Genomic DNA, 14,850 nt, shown 5'->3' on the forward strand with positions numbered 1-14,850 from the left:
ATTCTATGGGGATGCTTTTAGCAGTAGGGACTGGAAATCTGCTCGGGATGGATGGGATGATGAATGCTACTAAATACAGAGAGATCCAGGATAAAAACCTGCTAGCCTCTGCCAGAAAGCTTAAACTGGGGAGCAAGTTCACCCTTCAGCAGGGCAACAACCTGAAGCACATCACCAGAGTAACCGCGGAGTGGCTTCAAATGAAGAAAATGGATGTCCTGGAGAGGCCCAGTCAGAGTCCTGAAACAAAGGGTTGGGGGTTGGATACCTTTTCGAGGCACCGTTATCTCCCAGAACCTGGAACTTTAAACAGTACGGTACAGGAGGCCCTTTGGCCCTTGAGGCCCAACTAATTCAGCTGGTAATTAAAAGCCTAATGATAATGTGGTAACTTCTACTTTACAAAAAGACCACTCGACAATTTGATGGCCAGAAGAGCGTCTTTATCGGGGATGGCAAATGATATTTACAATACAGAGGCTTCCCGGTGCCTCGTGCGGCACGGGTGGAGGAACTATATACAATGCATACTGGGAGTAAAAAGAGCGGAAGTAAAGACCCCGCCAACTCCAGATCCCACCTCTTACTACCAACAGCTTCCCAAATAGTATTAACTTACTTTTGATAATACTCACATTACAACAGATAAGATGATTGGAAGAAAGTATAAGGGAGGGATGTCTGAGGTAAGCATTTTACAGAGTGGTGGGTGCGTGCGTGGTACACGCTGCCAGGGATGGTGGTGGGAGAGACAGATACGTGAAAGATATTAGATAGACACATAGATAGTCACATGGATGATAGAAAAACGGAGGGCCATGTGGGAGGGAAGGGTTAGATTGATTTTAGAGTAGGTTTAAAGGTTAGTACAACATTGTGGGCTGAAGGGTCTGTATTGTGTTGTACAGTTAAATATTCTATGATCCCTTCTGCCAACACAGTGTCTATAACCCCTCATTCCCCATCTAAGATGCGGAGAAATTTCTTTAGCCAAAGGGTGGTGAATTTGTGGAATTTGTTGCCACCTGCAGCTGCGGGGGCTGGGTCATTGGGAGTATTTAAGGCAGAGATTGATAAGATTCTTGACTGGACATGGCATCAGAGATTACAGGGAGAAGGTTGGGAACTGGGGTTGAGGAAGAGAAGAAAAAGAAGGATCAGCCATGATTGAATGGCGGAGCAGACTTGATGGGCCAAATGGCCTAATTCTGTTCCTATGTCTTATGGTTTAAGAGCCTCTTAAACATGTCTATTGTAATTGCCTCTCCTACAATCCCTGGCTGCACGTTCCAGACACCCATCACTCTGTCTTAAAAAAACTTACCTAACACATCTCCCGTGAACTTAATTCTTCTCACCCTAAATTTATGCCCTCTAGTTTTAGGCCTTTCACAGTGGGTAGAAGATCCTGGCTGTCTACTCTATCTGTGCCACTCAGAACCTTAATAGACCTCTGGTGGGCTCCCCTCAGCCTCCAGTTTTGCAGAGAAGAGCTCGTCCAACCTTTCCTCATAGTGCGTGCCTTTAAGCAGCAACATGGTAAACCTCATCTGTACCCTCTCCAGAGTCTCCACATCCTTCCTCTGGTGGGGCAACCAGACTTAGCTGGAGCATTGGGGAGAAAGGGTATATTTAAGCCATCTCTGCTCTGGGGCAAGTTAGTGCAGCCATTTTTTGGCATCTCACCTGATGGAGAGACTTCTTGTGCTTGTCAATTAAGATCTTATCGTTTTTCACATGGGTTGTCATGTTGGTGAGAGACAGATGGTCATGAATGTGTTTGTTATTTCTTCCTTCCTTCTCCCCCCCCACCCCCTAAGGGCAAGGTTCAAGGGTCGAAAGCCAGCGACCTTTTATCCATGGATGTTCCGGAGACCCTACCGACAGAAAATGTGCTGGAGAATAGTCAAACCCAAGAGAAGATCAAGAAAAAAATAAAGGAGGTGGAGGAGAAACAGCCGGAGATGAAATCCGGCTTCATGGCATCGTTCCTGGACTTCCTGAAATCAGGCAAGAGGCAGCAGTTGCCCGCGACGACGTCCAGCCCCCAGAAGGGGCGGCCATCTTCAGTCATCAACCAGCCCTCACAGGCCCCATTCGGCCTGGCGCAGTCGATGCTGTCAGGCCCGCTTGATGCCTCGGAGAGCGACAGCCTCATGAGCTGCACCAGCCCCTGCAAGAGGTTCGACGAGGATCTGAAGAAGAATCTGGAGACCTTGCCATCGTTTTCCTCGGACGAGGAAGATTCCGTCAGCAAGAACCAGGACCTACAGAAGAGCATCACGTCTGCCATCTCGGCACTCTACGACCCAATGGATCGCAAGGAAACTGACAACACAGGTAATCTTGCCCCTCAGCTGAGAGGTTTGGGAATTGGGCGGGAAATGGAGCTGAGGTGAAAGCGACTTTAAATGGAGGAGCAGACTCGGTGGGGGGGTGGGGGAGAGATGGCCTACTCCTGGTTTCTCAATCGTGTGCATTTGTGTGGCACCTTTGCAACCCTTTTCAGGATGTTGCACTTCACACCAAATGAAGTCGTTGGAATGCTGGGAGCAAGGCAGCCATTTTGTTCACAGGCATTATTGGATATTTCTCGGTAATATTGAGTTGAGGGTAGCTATTGTCCAGGGCATCTGCCCTTGAAATTGAAAGCTGTGGGATCTTTCACATCCACCTTTGAGAGTGAAAAGGGATCTCAGTCTGTGTCCTGTGGAGATACAAGACTTCACTAATGCAGAACTCCCTGGCTGTTGGCTCAGTTGAGTGGTGAACCATTTGGTAGGGTAAGTGGTCAACCCCTGGAACGAGGGACACTTGAGTGAGCTGGGCTCATCCTTGTCAGCCTTCAGAGGGTTGGGAGGTGCTCCTACTCAAACGTACAAGGCTCTGAAGGAGCTTCATGGGGTGAGGGGGTGTTTCACTCTTTGCCAGGCCTTCTTGGACCAAGGCGTACAGCTCCGGATGAGGGGTCACCCATTTGGGATGGAGAAGGGGAAGGATTTCTTCAGCAAGAGTGACCAATCGCTTAGCAGCGCTGGAGATTGAGTTCAATTCCCACTTCTGTGTGTGGGAGTTAGTACATTCTGTCCGTGACTGCGTGGGTTTCCTCCAAGTGCTCTGGTTTCCTCCTACATTCTAAAGACATATCAGTTAGGGTTAGTGAGCTGTGGGCATGCTATGTTGATGCCCTAAGCATGGTGAGACCTGTAGGCTGTCCCCAGCACAACCCTTGGACTGTGTTGATCTTTGACGCAAATGATGCATTTCACTGTGTGTTTGAGTGTTTCAATGTACATTTGACAAATAAAGTCCAATCTTTATAAAAGTTTAAAGGGGAGAGCAGGCCTTCATTTCCCATTTCTGTTTCCTTGCTTTGCCAGAGAACATTACCGCGGAGGATAAAGAAACGAGCAGTTCACCGTCAGAAGTCTCTCAGCCGGAACAGGCCGCACCTCCATCCCCAGACTTGCCTAAGGAGCCAGTCCCAGAGGAGGAAGCTTCACCGGCCCCCGAGTCCCCACCGCCGCCGGAGGAGAAGGAGGCGCCATCCCCCGTCAAGCTCGCCAAGCCACAAGACTCGGTGGCCATCTGTGGAGAGACGGACGAAGATGACGAAGAGAGCGGAGGAGAGGGAGCCATTCGCAAGTGGGACGAGTTTGTTGTTAAAATCGATGACATTAAGGAGCTGAAGGTATGATTTGCTGCTCATTAATCGGTTTGTGGCTGGGTTTTGACAGTACTGCGCGTGTTGGACTCCCAACCCCAAAACGAGAGAAATTACCCCATGTTGCCACATCTGCCGGCAACCACCTAGTAATGTCACTGTGATGCAGGAGGAGCTGCAGGTGCTGGAAATCCAGACTAACCATCACAAAATGCTGGAGAAACTCAGCAGGTCAGGCAGCATCTATGGAGGGGTGTAAACAGTCGACATTTTGGGCTGAATCCTTACGCAAGAAAGTTGGAGGATTTTGTGGGAGGGAAGGGTTGCAGAACTTTTTGAATTTACTTTATCTCTTACATCCTTCACATACGTGAGGAGTAATGAACTTCATGTTACGTCTCCGTCTGAATGTGCAATTTATAGTGATTTGTTATGAATAGTATGTACAACAGGCCTGTTAATTTGGCATTGAAATAGAATTGTACCAGCATAAATTAATCAGTCTGCCTGCCTGGTGGAAGAATCTGTCCCGAAGCCCGTTGATCCTGGCTTTTATGCTGCGGTACAGTTTCTTGGATGGTAGCAGGTGGAACAGTTTGTGGCTGGGGTGACTCGGGTCCCCAATAAACCTTCAGGCCCTTTTCTTGCACCTGTCGCTGTAAATGTCCTGAATGGTGGCCTTCGAGAAGGTTAAAAGGTTGGTACACCATCGTGGGCTGAAGGCACTGTTCACTCTAAGCTGTGCGGGTGCACGGCCACGCAGTAACTGAAATGCCCCCACACACATAGCCTTTGTTGCTGCGCAGCTGGTATTTTATATCATGTCCTATGCAGTTTTCAGGTCGTAACAATTTCCTGCTCAGCGCAATGGTTGGTCCACACAAATTTGCAGGGAACATTGGCCGAAGGGCCTGTACCGTGCTGTTCTTCTTTCTCGCCTGGCTCCCCCTTGGAGCCAATCTCTTTGACCTGTCCTAGTTATCAAGTATCTTTTCCGAGTACGGCTTTGTGCTGGCTGTCGAGGACCCTGTCCAACTTGCATTCTCAGTGCTATTTTTTAATTTTCTGTTTTTGCACATTGGCTGATTGTCGGTTTTTCTCTGTTTAGGTACAGTTTTTTGAAAGATTCCATTGTATTCCTTCCCCCACCCCCTGGTACATGCTTGCAAAAAAAAAGAGAATCTCAGGGTAGCAGGTGGTACTTTTGTGATAAATTTATTTTGAACTTTGTAAAGCTCTGTGGGCCGGCTAGTGGATCTGTTCCCTCAACAGACCCGTGACCTGGACTCAGTCCTGCTCGCTGGTGTTGTTAATGTGGAGCTCGCAACATTTTGGGTGTGCAAGTTGCATCCCTGAGGTGAAAATCTGGGATGGTTGGAGACTGGTGCCTCAAATTGGGGCCAGTCCTTGCCGGCCAAGAATGGGGTCAGTTTAATCAATGCCTCAGCTTTAAGTCCCAAACCCAGAAGCTGACTGGTTCACGGCCAGATAGACCATAAGGCATTAGGAGCAGAATCAGGCCATTCAGCCCATCACTTCTGCTCTGCCATTTGATCATGGCTGATTTATTTAGCCTCTTCATTCTCTCCAGAACCTTTGACGTCATCGTTGTTATGCACCATGACGCAGGTTGTCATGGCCTTTCCATGACCATGATTGTTCCTGGAAAATTCTTCTACCGAAGTGGTTTGCCATTACCTTCTGGGCAGTGTCTTTACAAGACAGGTGACCCCAGCCATTATCAGTACTCTTCAGAGACTGTCTGCCTGGCATCAGTGGTCTTGTGATCTGCACCGGCTGCTCTTACGACCGTCCACCACCTGCTCCCATGGGTTCACGTGACCCTGATTGAGGGGTGGGAGGAGGCTAAGAAGGTGCACACCTTGTCCAAGGGTGACCTGCAGGCCATCTCCTTTAGTAGAGACCCTTTGACCCAAATCACCTTTAACACCATTACTAATCAAGAACCTCCGCTTTAAATACACCAAGGACAAACAGCCATTTGTGGCAATGAATTCCACAGATTCACCATCCTCTGGCAAAAACAATTCCTCCTCCTCTCTGTTCTAAAGGGATGTCCTTCTGTTCTAAGGCTGTGTCCTCTGGTCCTAGGCTTTCCCAATATTGGAAACCTCTTCACACCTACTCCGCCTAGGCCGTTCAATACTTGGTAAATTTCAACTCCTTGTCTACACCACTCCTCCTGGCAGAGTTCCTAACCGCGGTGTCATTTGCTTTGATGCATTTGCCGCCCTCTAAGCCTACTGCCCAATCAGAAGTATGCCCTCTAGCTTTTGACCTCTCTGCTCAGGCATAGGTCCTTTTTATTGGCCTAGTGTTGAATGCTTCGGTTGGGTGAAGTACCCTGGGGGGGGCGGGGGCACAGTTTTGTGGTGGTCAACGTAGCACCAGCGACCGGGTTTCAATTCCACTGCTGTCTGTGAGGAGTTTGTACGATCTCCCCATGACCATATGGATTTCCTCCGGGTGCTTTGGTTTCCTCCCACTGTCCAGGGGTGTAATGGGTTAATTGGTCACATGAGTGTAATTGGACGGTGCAGGCGAGTTGGAACGGGGATGTTCCTTTAGAACAGAGATGAGGAGGAATTTCTTTAGCCAGCGAGTGGTGTTTCTGTGAAATTCATTGTCACAGACAGCTGGAGGCTATGTCATTGGGTGTATTTAAAGCAGAGTTTGATAGCTTGAGTGATGTTGCTTCAACATGTGCAACAGGATGATGGAGATCTTTTACCAATCTGTTACAAGTACAAGTACAGGTCACTTTTATTGTCATTTCAACCATAACTGCTGGTACAGTACATTTGGGGTGTGTCAGGAATGGACAGGAGGAGGAGTATAGGAAACTGATACAGGACTTTGTGATATGGTGCAACTCTAACTACCTGTGTCTCAATATCACCAAGACCAAGGAGATGGTGGTGGACTTTAGGAGATCTAGGCCTCATATGGAGCCAGTGATCATTAATGGAGAATGTGTGGAGCAGGTTAAGACCTACAAGTATCTGGGAGTACAGTTAGACGAGAAGCTAGACTGGACTGCCAACACAGATGCCTTGTGCAGGAAGGCACAGAGTCGACTGTACTTCCTTAGAAGGTTGGCGTCATTCAATGTCTGTAGTGAGATGCTGAAGATGTTCTATAGGTCAGTTGTGGAGAGCGCCCTCTTCTTTGTGGTGGCGTGTTGGGGAGGAAGCATTAAGAAGAGGGACGCCTCACGTCTTAATAAGCTGGTAAGGAAGGCGGGCTCTGTCGTGGGCAGAGTACTGGAGAGTTTAACATCGGTAGCTGAGCGAAGGGTGCTGAGTAGGCTACGGTCAATTATGGATAACTCTGAACATCCTCTACATAGCACCATCCAGAGACAGAGAAGCAGTTTCAGCGACAGGTTACTATCGATGCAATGCTCCTCAGACAGGATGAAGAGGTCAATACTCCCCAATGCCATTAGGCTTTACAATTCTACCACCAGGACTTAAGAACTTTTTAAAAGCTATTATTAATGCTTTTTGAGATAGTGATTTAGATGCATATCATATTCTTTACTGAGTTAAGTATTGTATGTAATTAGTTTTGCTACAACAAGTGTATGGGACATTGGAAAAAAAGTTGAATTTCCCCATGGGGATGAATAAAGTATCTATCTATCTATCTATCTATCTATCTATCTATTTGTAAAAATGAGACGACGTTTTTTCAGGAACCTGGTGTTACATGACACAGTAGAAAAACTAGACTGAACTACGTAAAAAAACAACACAGAAAAAAACTACACTAGACTACAGACCTACCCAGGACTGCATAAAGTGCACAAAACAGTGCAGGCATTACAATAAATAATAAACAAGACAATAGGGCAGTAAGATGTCAGTCCAGGCTCTGGGTATTGAGGAGTCTGATAGCTTGGGGGAAGAAACTGTTACATAGTCTGGTCGTGAGAGCCCGAATGCTTCAGAGCCTTTTCCCAGACTGCAGGAGGGAGAAGAGTTTGTATGAGGGGTGCGTGGGGTCGTTCATAATGCTGTTTGCAGATGCGGTGTGTAGTGTAAATGTCCATGATGGCGGGAAGGGAGACCCCGATGATCTTCTCAGCTGACCTCACCATCCGCTGCAGGGTCTTGCGATCCGAGGTGGTGCAATTTCGGAACCAGGCAGTGATGCAGCTGCTCAGGATGCCCTGTAGAATGTGATGAGGATGGGGGGGGGGGTGGGAGATGGACTCTCCTCAGCCTTCGCAGAGAGTAGAGACGCTGTTGGGCTTTCTTTGCTACGGAGCTGGTGTTGAGGGACCAGGTGAGATTCTCCGCCAGGCGAACACTGAGAAATTTGGTGCTCTTAACGATCTCTACCGAGGAGCCGTCGATGTTCAGCGGGGAGTGGTCGCTTCGTGCCCTGTTGTGGCGAGAGCAGTCTTCTTTGCGGCTTTATGTTGGGGGAGCAGCGTTGGTGCTGGTGATGCAAAAAGACTAACCAAACCCATCAAAAAGCCTGGGTCCATCCTCGTCTACAACCTGGACTGTTTTGAGAGGAGGTCACTTAACAAACTATTATCCATTACGGACAATCAGGTACATCCTCTCCACGGCCTACTGAGTAAGCAGTGGAGCACCCTTTCAAACAGACTCGTTCAGCTCTGCTGTCACAAGGATTGATACAGAAAATCTTTCCTACAAAACCAATAAGCATATATAACAGTTCATCTCTGTGTGACAGGAGCACGCACATCCCAGTACAATAGTTTTATTATTTAGAACATTATTATTGCACATTGGTAAATTATTGTGTATATTATTATTCTGTACTTCAGTTAAGTTTGAACACTGCTAAGTGTGTTTTTAAATGTTGCTGCTCTAATGAAATAATTTCCTACCCGGGATCAATAAAGTACTTGTTATTGATTAGTAAGGGTGTCAAAGGTTTTGAGAAGGCTGATGAAAGGGGTTGAGATAATAAATCAGCCGTGATGGAATGGCAGAACAGATTCAATGGGCAGAATGGCCGAATTCTGCTCCTGTGGGCTTAGCAGCAAAGTCCTCATGCAACAACCAGACACCGTTGAAGAGAAGTCATGGCAGTGCAAGATGTGGTCCACAGTGTCCCATTGTTCAGGTCGGGTGGAGGTTGTGCAGGTCAGCTCGGGAACCTGATGGAGCTCGGAAAGTAGCTGTTCCCGAAGCTTGAAGTGTCTCAAAGTGCAAGGGATTAAACAGGGTTCGATTGGGAGACCCAGAGCTGGCACAGACCAGGTGTGTTCAGGAGTCGGGTGTCAGCGAGGTGGAAGCTGTCCCTAAGTCTGATGGTAGTGTTCGTAAGCTTCTGCATCTTCTGCCTGATGGGAGGGGGGAGAGGAGATACGGGAGATTTGGGTGCAGAGAAGTTTAAGTTCGACTGGTGAAATAAATTTTTAATTAAAATGACCAAATTATTTCAAGTTACTTTGGGTGGAGTAAGTCTGCTGGGTGACGGTCGATTTCAGAGCAATGAGGTCAGTGTCAGCCTCAGCGTTAACATTCATCGCCTGACCAACCCAGACTCACATCCTGTGACCAAATGACCAAACCCCTCACTCAGTCCCGCACCCGTGACCGGACAGTGCGGCCGGCTGGGGTCTGTTGTGGCCGTTACAGGTTGGAGGGTGGGCACCGTGCGATCCTCTGGGGGGGCTGGGCTAGACAAGAGGGCACCATGTGATCCTCTGTGGGGGGGAGAGGATGGAGGAGGGGCCCAGTTCCCCGGTATCTGACGTACCCCCACCCCACTCCGCCACAGGTGGCCATGCAGAACGGGGCAGAGCCGCCCCCCATCTGGCGTGTGCAGAAGGCTTCACTGCAGCGGTTCGTGCCCGAGGTACGGGAAGGCAGGCGGCACTTTGCCTCCAGCACCCAGGTGAGTCTCTATTACCCCCACCACCCCAGCCGAGACCCCTGCTCCAGTCCCTCCCTATATCTCCTTATCCCATGCTCTCCTCTCGCTCCATTCCCTGCTTTGTACCCCACCTCTGTTTCACCCCTTACTGCTGTGTTCAAAACCACAGCCCTCCATCCCTCACCCCCACCCCCTTTCTCCATTCTCCTCCCCTCATTCTCGTTTTCCTTTACATCCTTGTTGTCCCTCCTCGTTCTCCCTCCACAACCCTCTCTCCCCCCTCGTCTCCCCCCTTCCTCTCGTCTCCCTCTTCCCCCCCTCCCTTCTCCTGCACAGCAGATTCTCTCCCCCCAATTCCCACCCCCACCCCCGGGGCTCGGGAGCGCTGGGACCAGTGACAAGTTTCTGCTGTCCTTTCTCTGCCAGTACGTGGAGTACCCAGATGAGGTGAAGATTGACTACCAGCGCCTCTACGTCAAGTTCCTGGAGAACACGGACAAGAGGGACTACGTCCGGATCTGCTCCAAGAAGCCCTGGCACCGGCCCCTGCACCTGGCCAAGAAGCAGGAGTCGGTGGCCATCTCCGGAGAGACCGACGAGGAGGATGAGGAGAGCGGAGGCGAAGGCGTGTTCCGGGAGCGGGACGAGTTTGTGGTGAAAATCGATGACATTAAGGCACTCAAGGTGAGTGACCTGGGGGTAGTTTGATCTAGCTCAGATAACCGTAGGTAGGTCAAAGGTGTAGCACATAGAGGGAATGTTAGAGGTGGTGGGTGTGTGGAAGACGGTCCCAGAGGTGGTGGTAGAGGCAGATACATTAGGGGCATTTGAAGAGACTCTTAGGCCATGGATGAAAGTAAAATGGAGGGAAGGGTCTCCACAGGGTCTACACAACTAGTACTGTGTGTAGCTTTGCTAAGAAAGGATATGCTGGAATTAGAGAAGTCTAGTGGAGGTTCACAAGATTTATCCCAGGAATGAAACGGTTAACGTTTGATGGCTCTGGGCCTGTACTCACTTGAGTTTAGAAGAATGAGGGGAAATCACATTCAAACCCATTATATATTGAAATATTTCAATAAAATGGATGTGGAGATGTTTCCTATAGAGGGAAGCCACCGCCTCAGAACAGAGAACATCCGTTTAACACAGAGATGAGGAGGAATTTCTTTATCCAGTGGGTGGTGAGGCTGTGGAGTTCACTATCACAGGCAGCGGAGGTTGATAGGTTTTTAATTGGGTCTTGTGGTTAGATTGATCGTGGAGTAGGTTAAAGGGCCAGCACACCATTATGGGCCGAAGGATCTGTTCAGTGTTCTGTGAAGTGGAGAGGTTCGGGAGGAGATAGCTGAAGGCACATCCCTTGCAGGCAGCCAGGGGAACTGGGAGTGGGCAGCGGGCCAGACCTGGTGGGGAAGGGGTGTGAGGAGTGAGTGTCCTCCTGGGGTGTAGTGAACCTGCCAATGCGCAGTTTATCAGCCGCACCCAACGGGTGGGGGTGAGCCGCTATCGTGGGCTGTTGCAGTCCTACGGGGTGAGTTCCAGGGTTTGGAGGCAGGGCCCGTGAAGGAACGCTGACGAAAGGGGCGGGGTACGGCTTTGGGCCCGTTCCCTTGTATCAGCTGCCTTTGGCCTTGGTGCTTGAGGCCACGAGTTTGGGAGGTGCGGGGGGGATAACTGCAGGACATTTCTGTGGGTTGGACGTACACGGCTATCAGCTGGTGGTGGACGGAGTGAACGGGCAGGGTGGCTTTTGTCTCTTCTGCCTGGTTTGGTTTCAGACTGGGTCAAGTCCGAGCGATGAAATAGGTTTGTAACGAAAATAACCGGATTGTCATGGAGAAACCAGTAGGTGGGGGGGGGAGGGATGGGAGGTCTGCTGTAACCATTCACACGGGATGACACGATGCTGTGGGGAAGGTCAACAGTCCATGTATTATCGGAGTTGTATGCAGGTTACAACTCTGAGATTTGTCTTCTCCAGGTAGCCACAAAACCAAGAAAAATCATGAACAACACACACAAAATGCTGGTGGAACACAGCAGGCCAGGCAGCATCTATAGGGAGAAGCACTGTCGACGTTTTCGGGCCGAGACCCTTCGTCAGTAAAAATCATGGAAGTCAGTTCAGAGAGAAGCAGCAACCCCCCCCCCCCCCCGCAAAAAACAACGGCAACATAATCATCAACTCCCAAAGCTCCTCCCTCACACGATACACAACATTGCTCCCTCTCCCAGGATAAAAAAAAACCCGAAAAATAACAGAATATTGAAAACTATAGGACCATAGTCCAAATCCATATCCATAGAAGCAGTAAACCTCGATAACGTTCTCCGGTCACGGTGACAGGCCACACGGGCTCCCCTCCCCGGTAGCAGAGCGATCCCACCAGCGATCAGAAGGCAGGCAGTCAGCGCTCACCACGATGTTTCATCTGCCTCGTCGCCCTAAATCTGCGAAATGGAGTCCAACATCGGCTCCCGCCCCGTCTCATAGCCTCCTCGCCTCGAGGCTTGCGCTCGCTGCCTCCCGGAATCCTCCTGGAGGTAACAAGCACTGGGTCACCCAAATGATCCCCAAACTGCAAGTCGCTGGCTCAACAGGTCCAGAAATGCACTGTAGACAAAAAACAGACGTAAGAGGCGTGGAGTAAATAGTTTCGTGGTCTATCTAGAAGATGTCGTCTGAGGGAGTGTTGTACGCAGGCACCATTTTGACTGGAGATCAGCCTCGCCGCTGATACCTATCACTTGCTCCCCACCCCCTCACAACCTGTGTCCTGGTGTCCTGTGACTGAACACATTGTCCCTGACCCTCACTCAAACCTGCCCCTGTAACCAGACAATGTGTCTAGCTGAGGGTGTACCATGGGGAGAAGAAGCGAATGACCGCTATGGGAGGGGTCTTTGATTTTGCCCGCTTGCTTTTCGCGGGGGCAGCGGTCAGCGGAGGGGCCGGAGGCTGGTTTCCACGACACCGGCCGCTTCTCTCAGCAGCCCCTCCGGGTACCCGGAGTTGGCACCAGCTAATGGTTTGTTGTCCACACAGCTGGCGATGCAGGCGGGGCGCGAGCCCCTCCCGTCTGGCGCGTGCAGAAGGCCCTGCTGCAGAAGTTCACCCCGAGATCCGCGACGGGCAGCGGCAGTTCTGCGCAACCAGCAAGGTAAGCTGGGGGTGGGGGGGGGGGGGGGGGGGGGGGGTGGTGTCTGGGTGAAGCATCTGAAATGTTCTAGAAGCTACTGAGCCAATGAAACCCCGCAGAGTTTGGTCACCACGGTGTTGGAGGACACAGGAAGATCCCATTGGCAAGATTTGCAGTGATCCCATAGTGATGTTGATGTGGTTGGGGGGGGGGTGGGGCGGTGAATGTTGGCCATGGGAAAGCCTGTGTGAACACCCATACCTTTTTGTTTGGATTTTTTGTGTTTAATCAATGTAGCAGTGGGAATGTGGGTCTGGAATTCTGATCATCAGGGCAAATCTCAAAGTTATTACGTTCCTCCCATCCTACCTCCTCAGTGCCTTCCCTGAGGTTTCAGGGAAGATGGGGCTGATATCAAGCGGACCCCAGGGATCTCCCTACTCCTGGACCGTCCTTATCCCCCGTTGGTGCACTGGGTACGTGGGACTCGAGACTTGTGTCAGACAGCTGGGTGCTGGGGGGTGTGGTGGTTTGATTCCTTGAAGGTATCTCAAGGAAGCAACCAGAATTATGTGCATTTCTGGCCAGCTGCTTCTATCTTATCCTGTAGGTAGGTGATCAGAACTGCACACAACAGTCTAAATCAGGCCTCACCTACAACATAACATCCCAACTCCTGTACTCAAATCTTTCACTTATGGAAGACAATACAAGCGAGATATCAATAAGGTTGAAAGGTGTACAGAAAATTTACAAGGATACATCTTATGGGCTTTAGTCCCTGGAGTGGAGGAGAATGAGAGGAAATTTGACTGAGGTATACAAAAGTATGAGGGGTATAGACTGGATAAATGTAAGCAGGTTTCTCCACTGAGATTGGGTGAGACTAGAACAGGGGTTCACAACTTGGGGTCCATGGACCCCTCGGATTATGGTAGGCGTCTATGCCATTTAAAAAAAAAAGTTGAGGGCCCCTAAACTAGAACTAGGGGCTGTAGGTTAAGGTAAAAGGTGAAATATTTAAGGGAACAACTTCACTCAGAGGGGTAGTGTGAGTGTGGAACGAGCGACCATTTAAGAGAAGGTTTCATAAGTACGTGGGGTGGAAGGTTATGGTCCCAGAAGTGGGTCGTGAGACTAGGGTGAAAAACAACAGGGGCCAGATGGGCCAAAGGGCTTGTTTCTGCGCTGTAGTCTCCATGGCTGTGACTCTAATGTGCCGAGATCTCTCTTTACCACCCTATCTATCTGCGACACCACTTCCAAGGAACTATGGATCTGTATTCTCAGATCCCTCTGTTCTACTGTGCCCCTCAGTGCTTTACCAGTCGCGGTGTTGTAAGTCCTACCCTGGTTTGCCCTCACAAAGTGCAGCGGGTATCGGGAGGCTGACAGCGGGGTCCCGCCTTCTCTTTCAGTATCTCGGGTACTTTGGTCACGCCAAGAACGAGTACCAGCGACTCTACGTGAAGTTCCTGGAGAATGTGAACAAGAAGGACTACGTCAGGGTGGTGCTCGAAGAAACCTTGGCATCGGCCCCCAGCAGTCCCTGAGGTAGGGGCCCCGCTGCCGGGTGGGGGTCGGGCTGTGGGTGCCCTTGTGTGGCTTCCCGCTCTCTGTCATAAAGGAATTGAAGGTGTTATTGGCATAGGAATGGGGGACTGTGTGTACTTGGTGGTCAGTCTCTGGCTCATGGTGAGGGTTGGACATCTTTGGAGATGGAGTCAGAAGCCCGTGGTGGTTGTGGGTGTCTGAGTGAGGCTTCCGTCAAGGAATGTGTTCTCTCAGTCTGTTGGAAGGGAGGGTGGGGGGGGTTGGGTTCGGGAAGCCCTTGAATTGGAGGGAGGAGGGAAGCCCTCAGGACTGAGGGGATTGGAGGCCAAACCGCCTTCGAAATGGGAGAGAACACACCTGGAGTGCCGAGACCCTGCGATCCAGGTTTCCGCAGTGGGGCAGCAGCAGGAATGGGGGCAGTGGTTGTCTCCTCCCAACCCCAGTCAGGCTGATGCCCCTGTCAGCTGTCTCGTGGGACAGGGCAGCGTTGGGGGTGGGGGGTGTAATGGAGGACGACAATGATGGGGGTGGGGGGGTGTGATGAGAACAGTGAGTGTGTGGGGGGGGAGGTGTAACAGATTGCCGGCTGTTTACAGTAAGCTTCGT

At 50.3% G+C, this 14,850-nt stretch overlaps 1 protein-coding gene across 1 annotated transcript in view; it reads left to right on the forward strand.

Annotated features, from left to right (window-relative positions):
• Positions 1 to 14,850, forward strand: part of LOC140719224 (proline-rich protein 12-like) — an 86,457-nt gene that overhangs the window by 57,225 nt on the left and 14,382 nt on the right. The window contains 6 exon segments of the mRNA XM_073033677.1: positions 1,821 to 2,340; positions 3,381 to 3,691; positions 9,452 to 9,568; positions 9,974 to 10,231; positions 12,597 to 12,711; positions 14,109 to 14,244. Coding sequence (XP_072889778.1) covers positions 1,821 to 2,340; positions 3,381 to 3,691; positions 9,452 to 9,568; positions 9,974 to 10,231; positions 12,597 to 12,711; positions 14,109 to 14,244 — 1,457 coding nt within the window.

This window comes from Hemitrygon akajei, chromosome 31 (assembly GCF_048418815.1).
Source record: "Hemitrygon akajei chromosome 31, sHemAka1.3, whole genome shotgun sequence".
Taxonomy (NCBI): Eukaryota; Metazoa; Chordata; class Chondrichthyes; order Myliobatiformes; family Dasyatidae; genus Hemitrygon; species Hemitrygon akajei.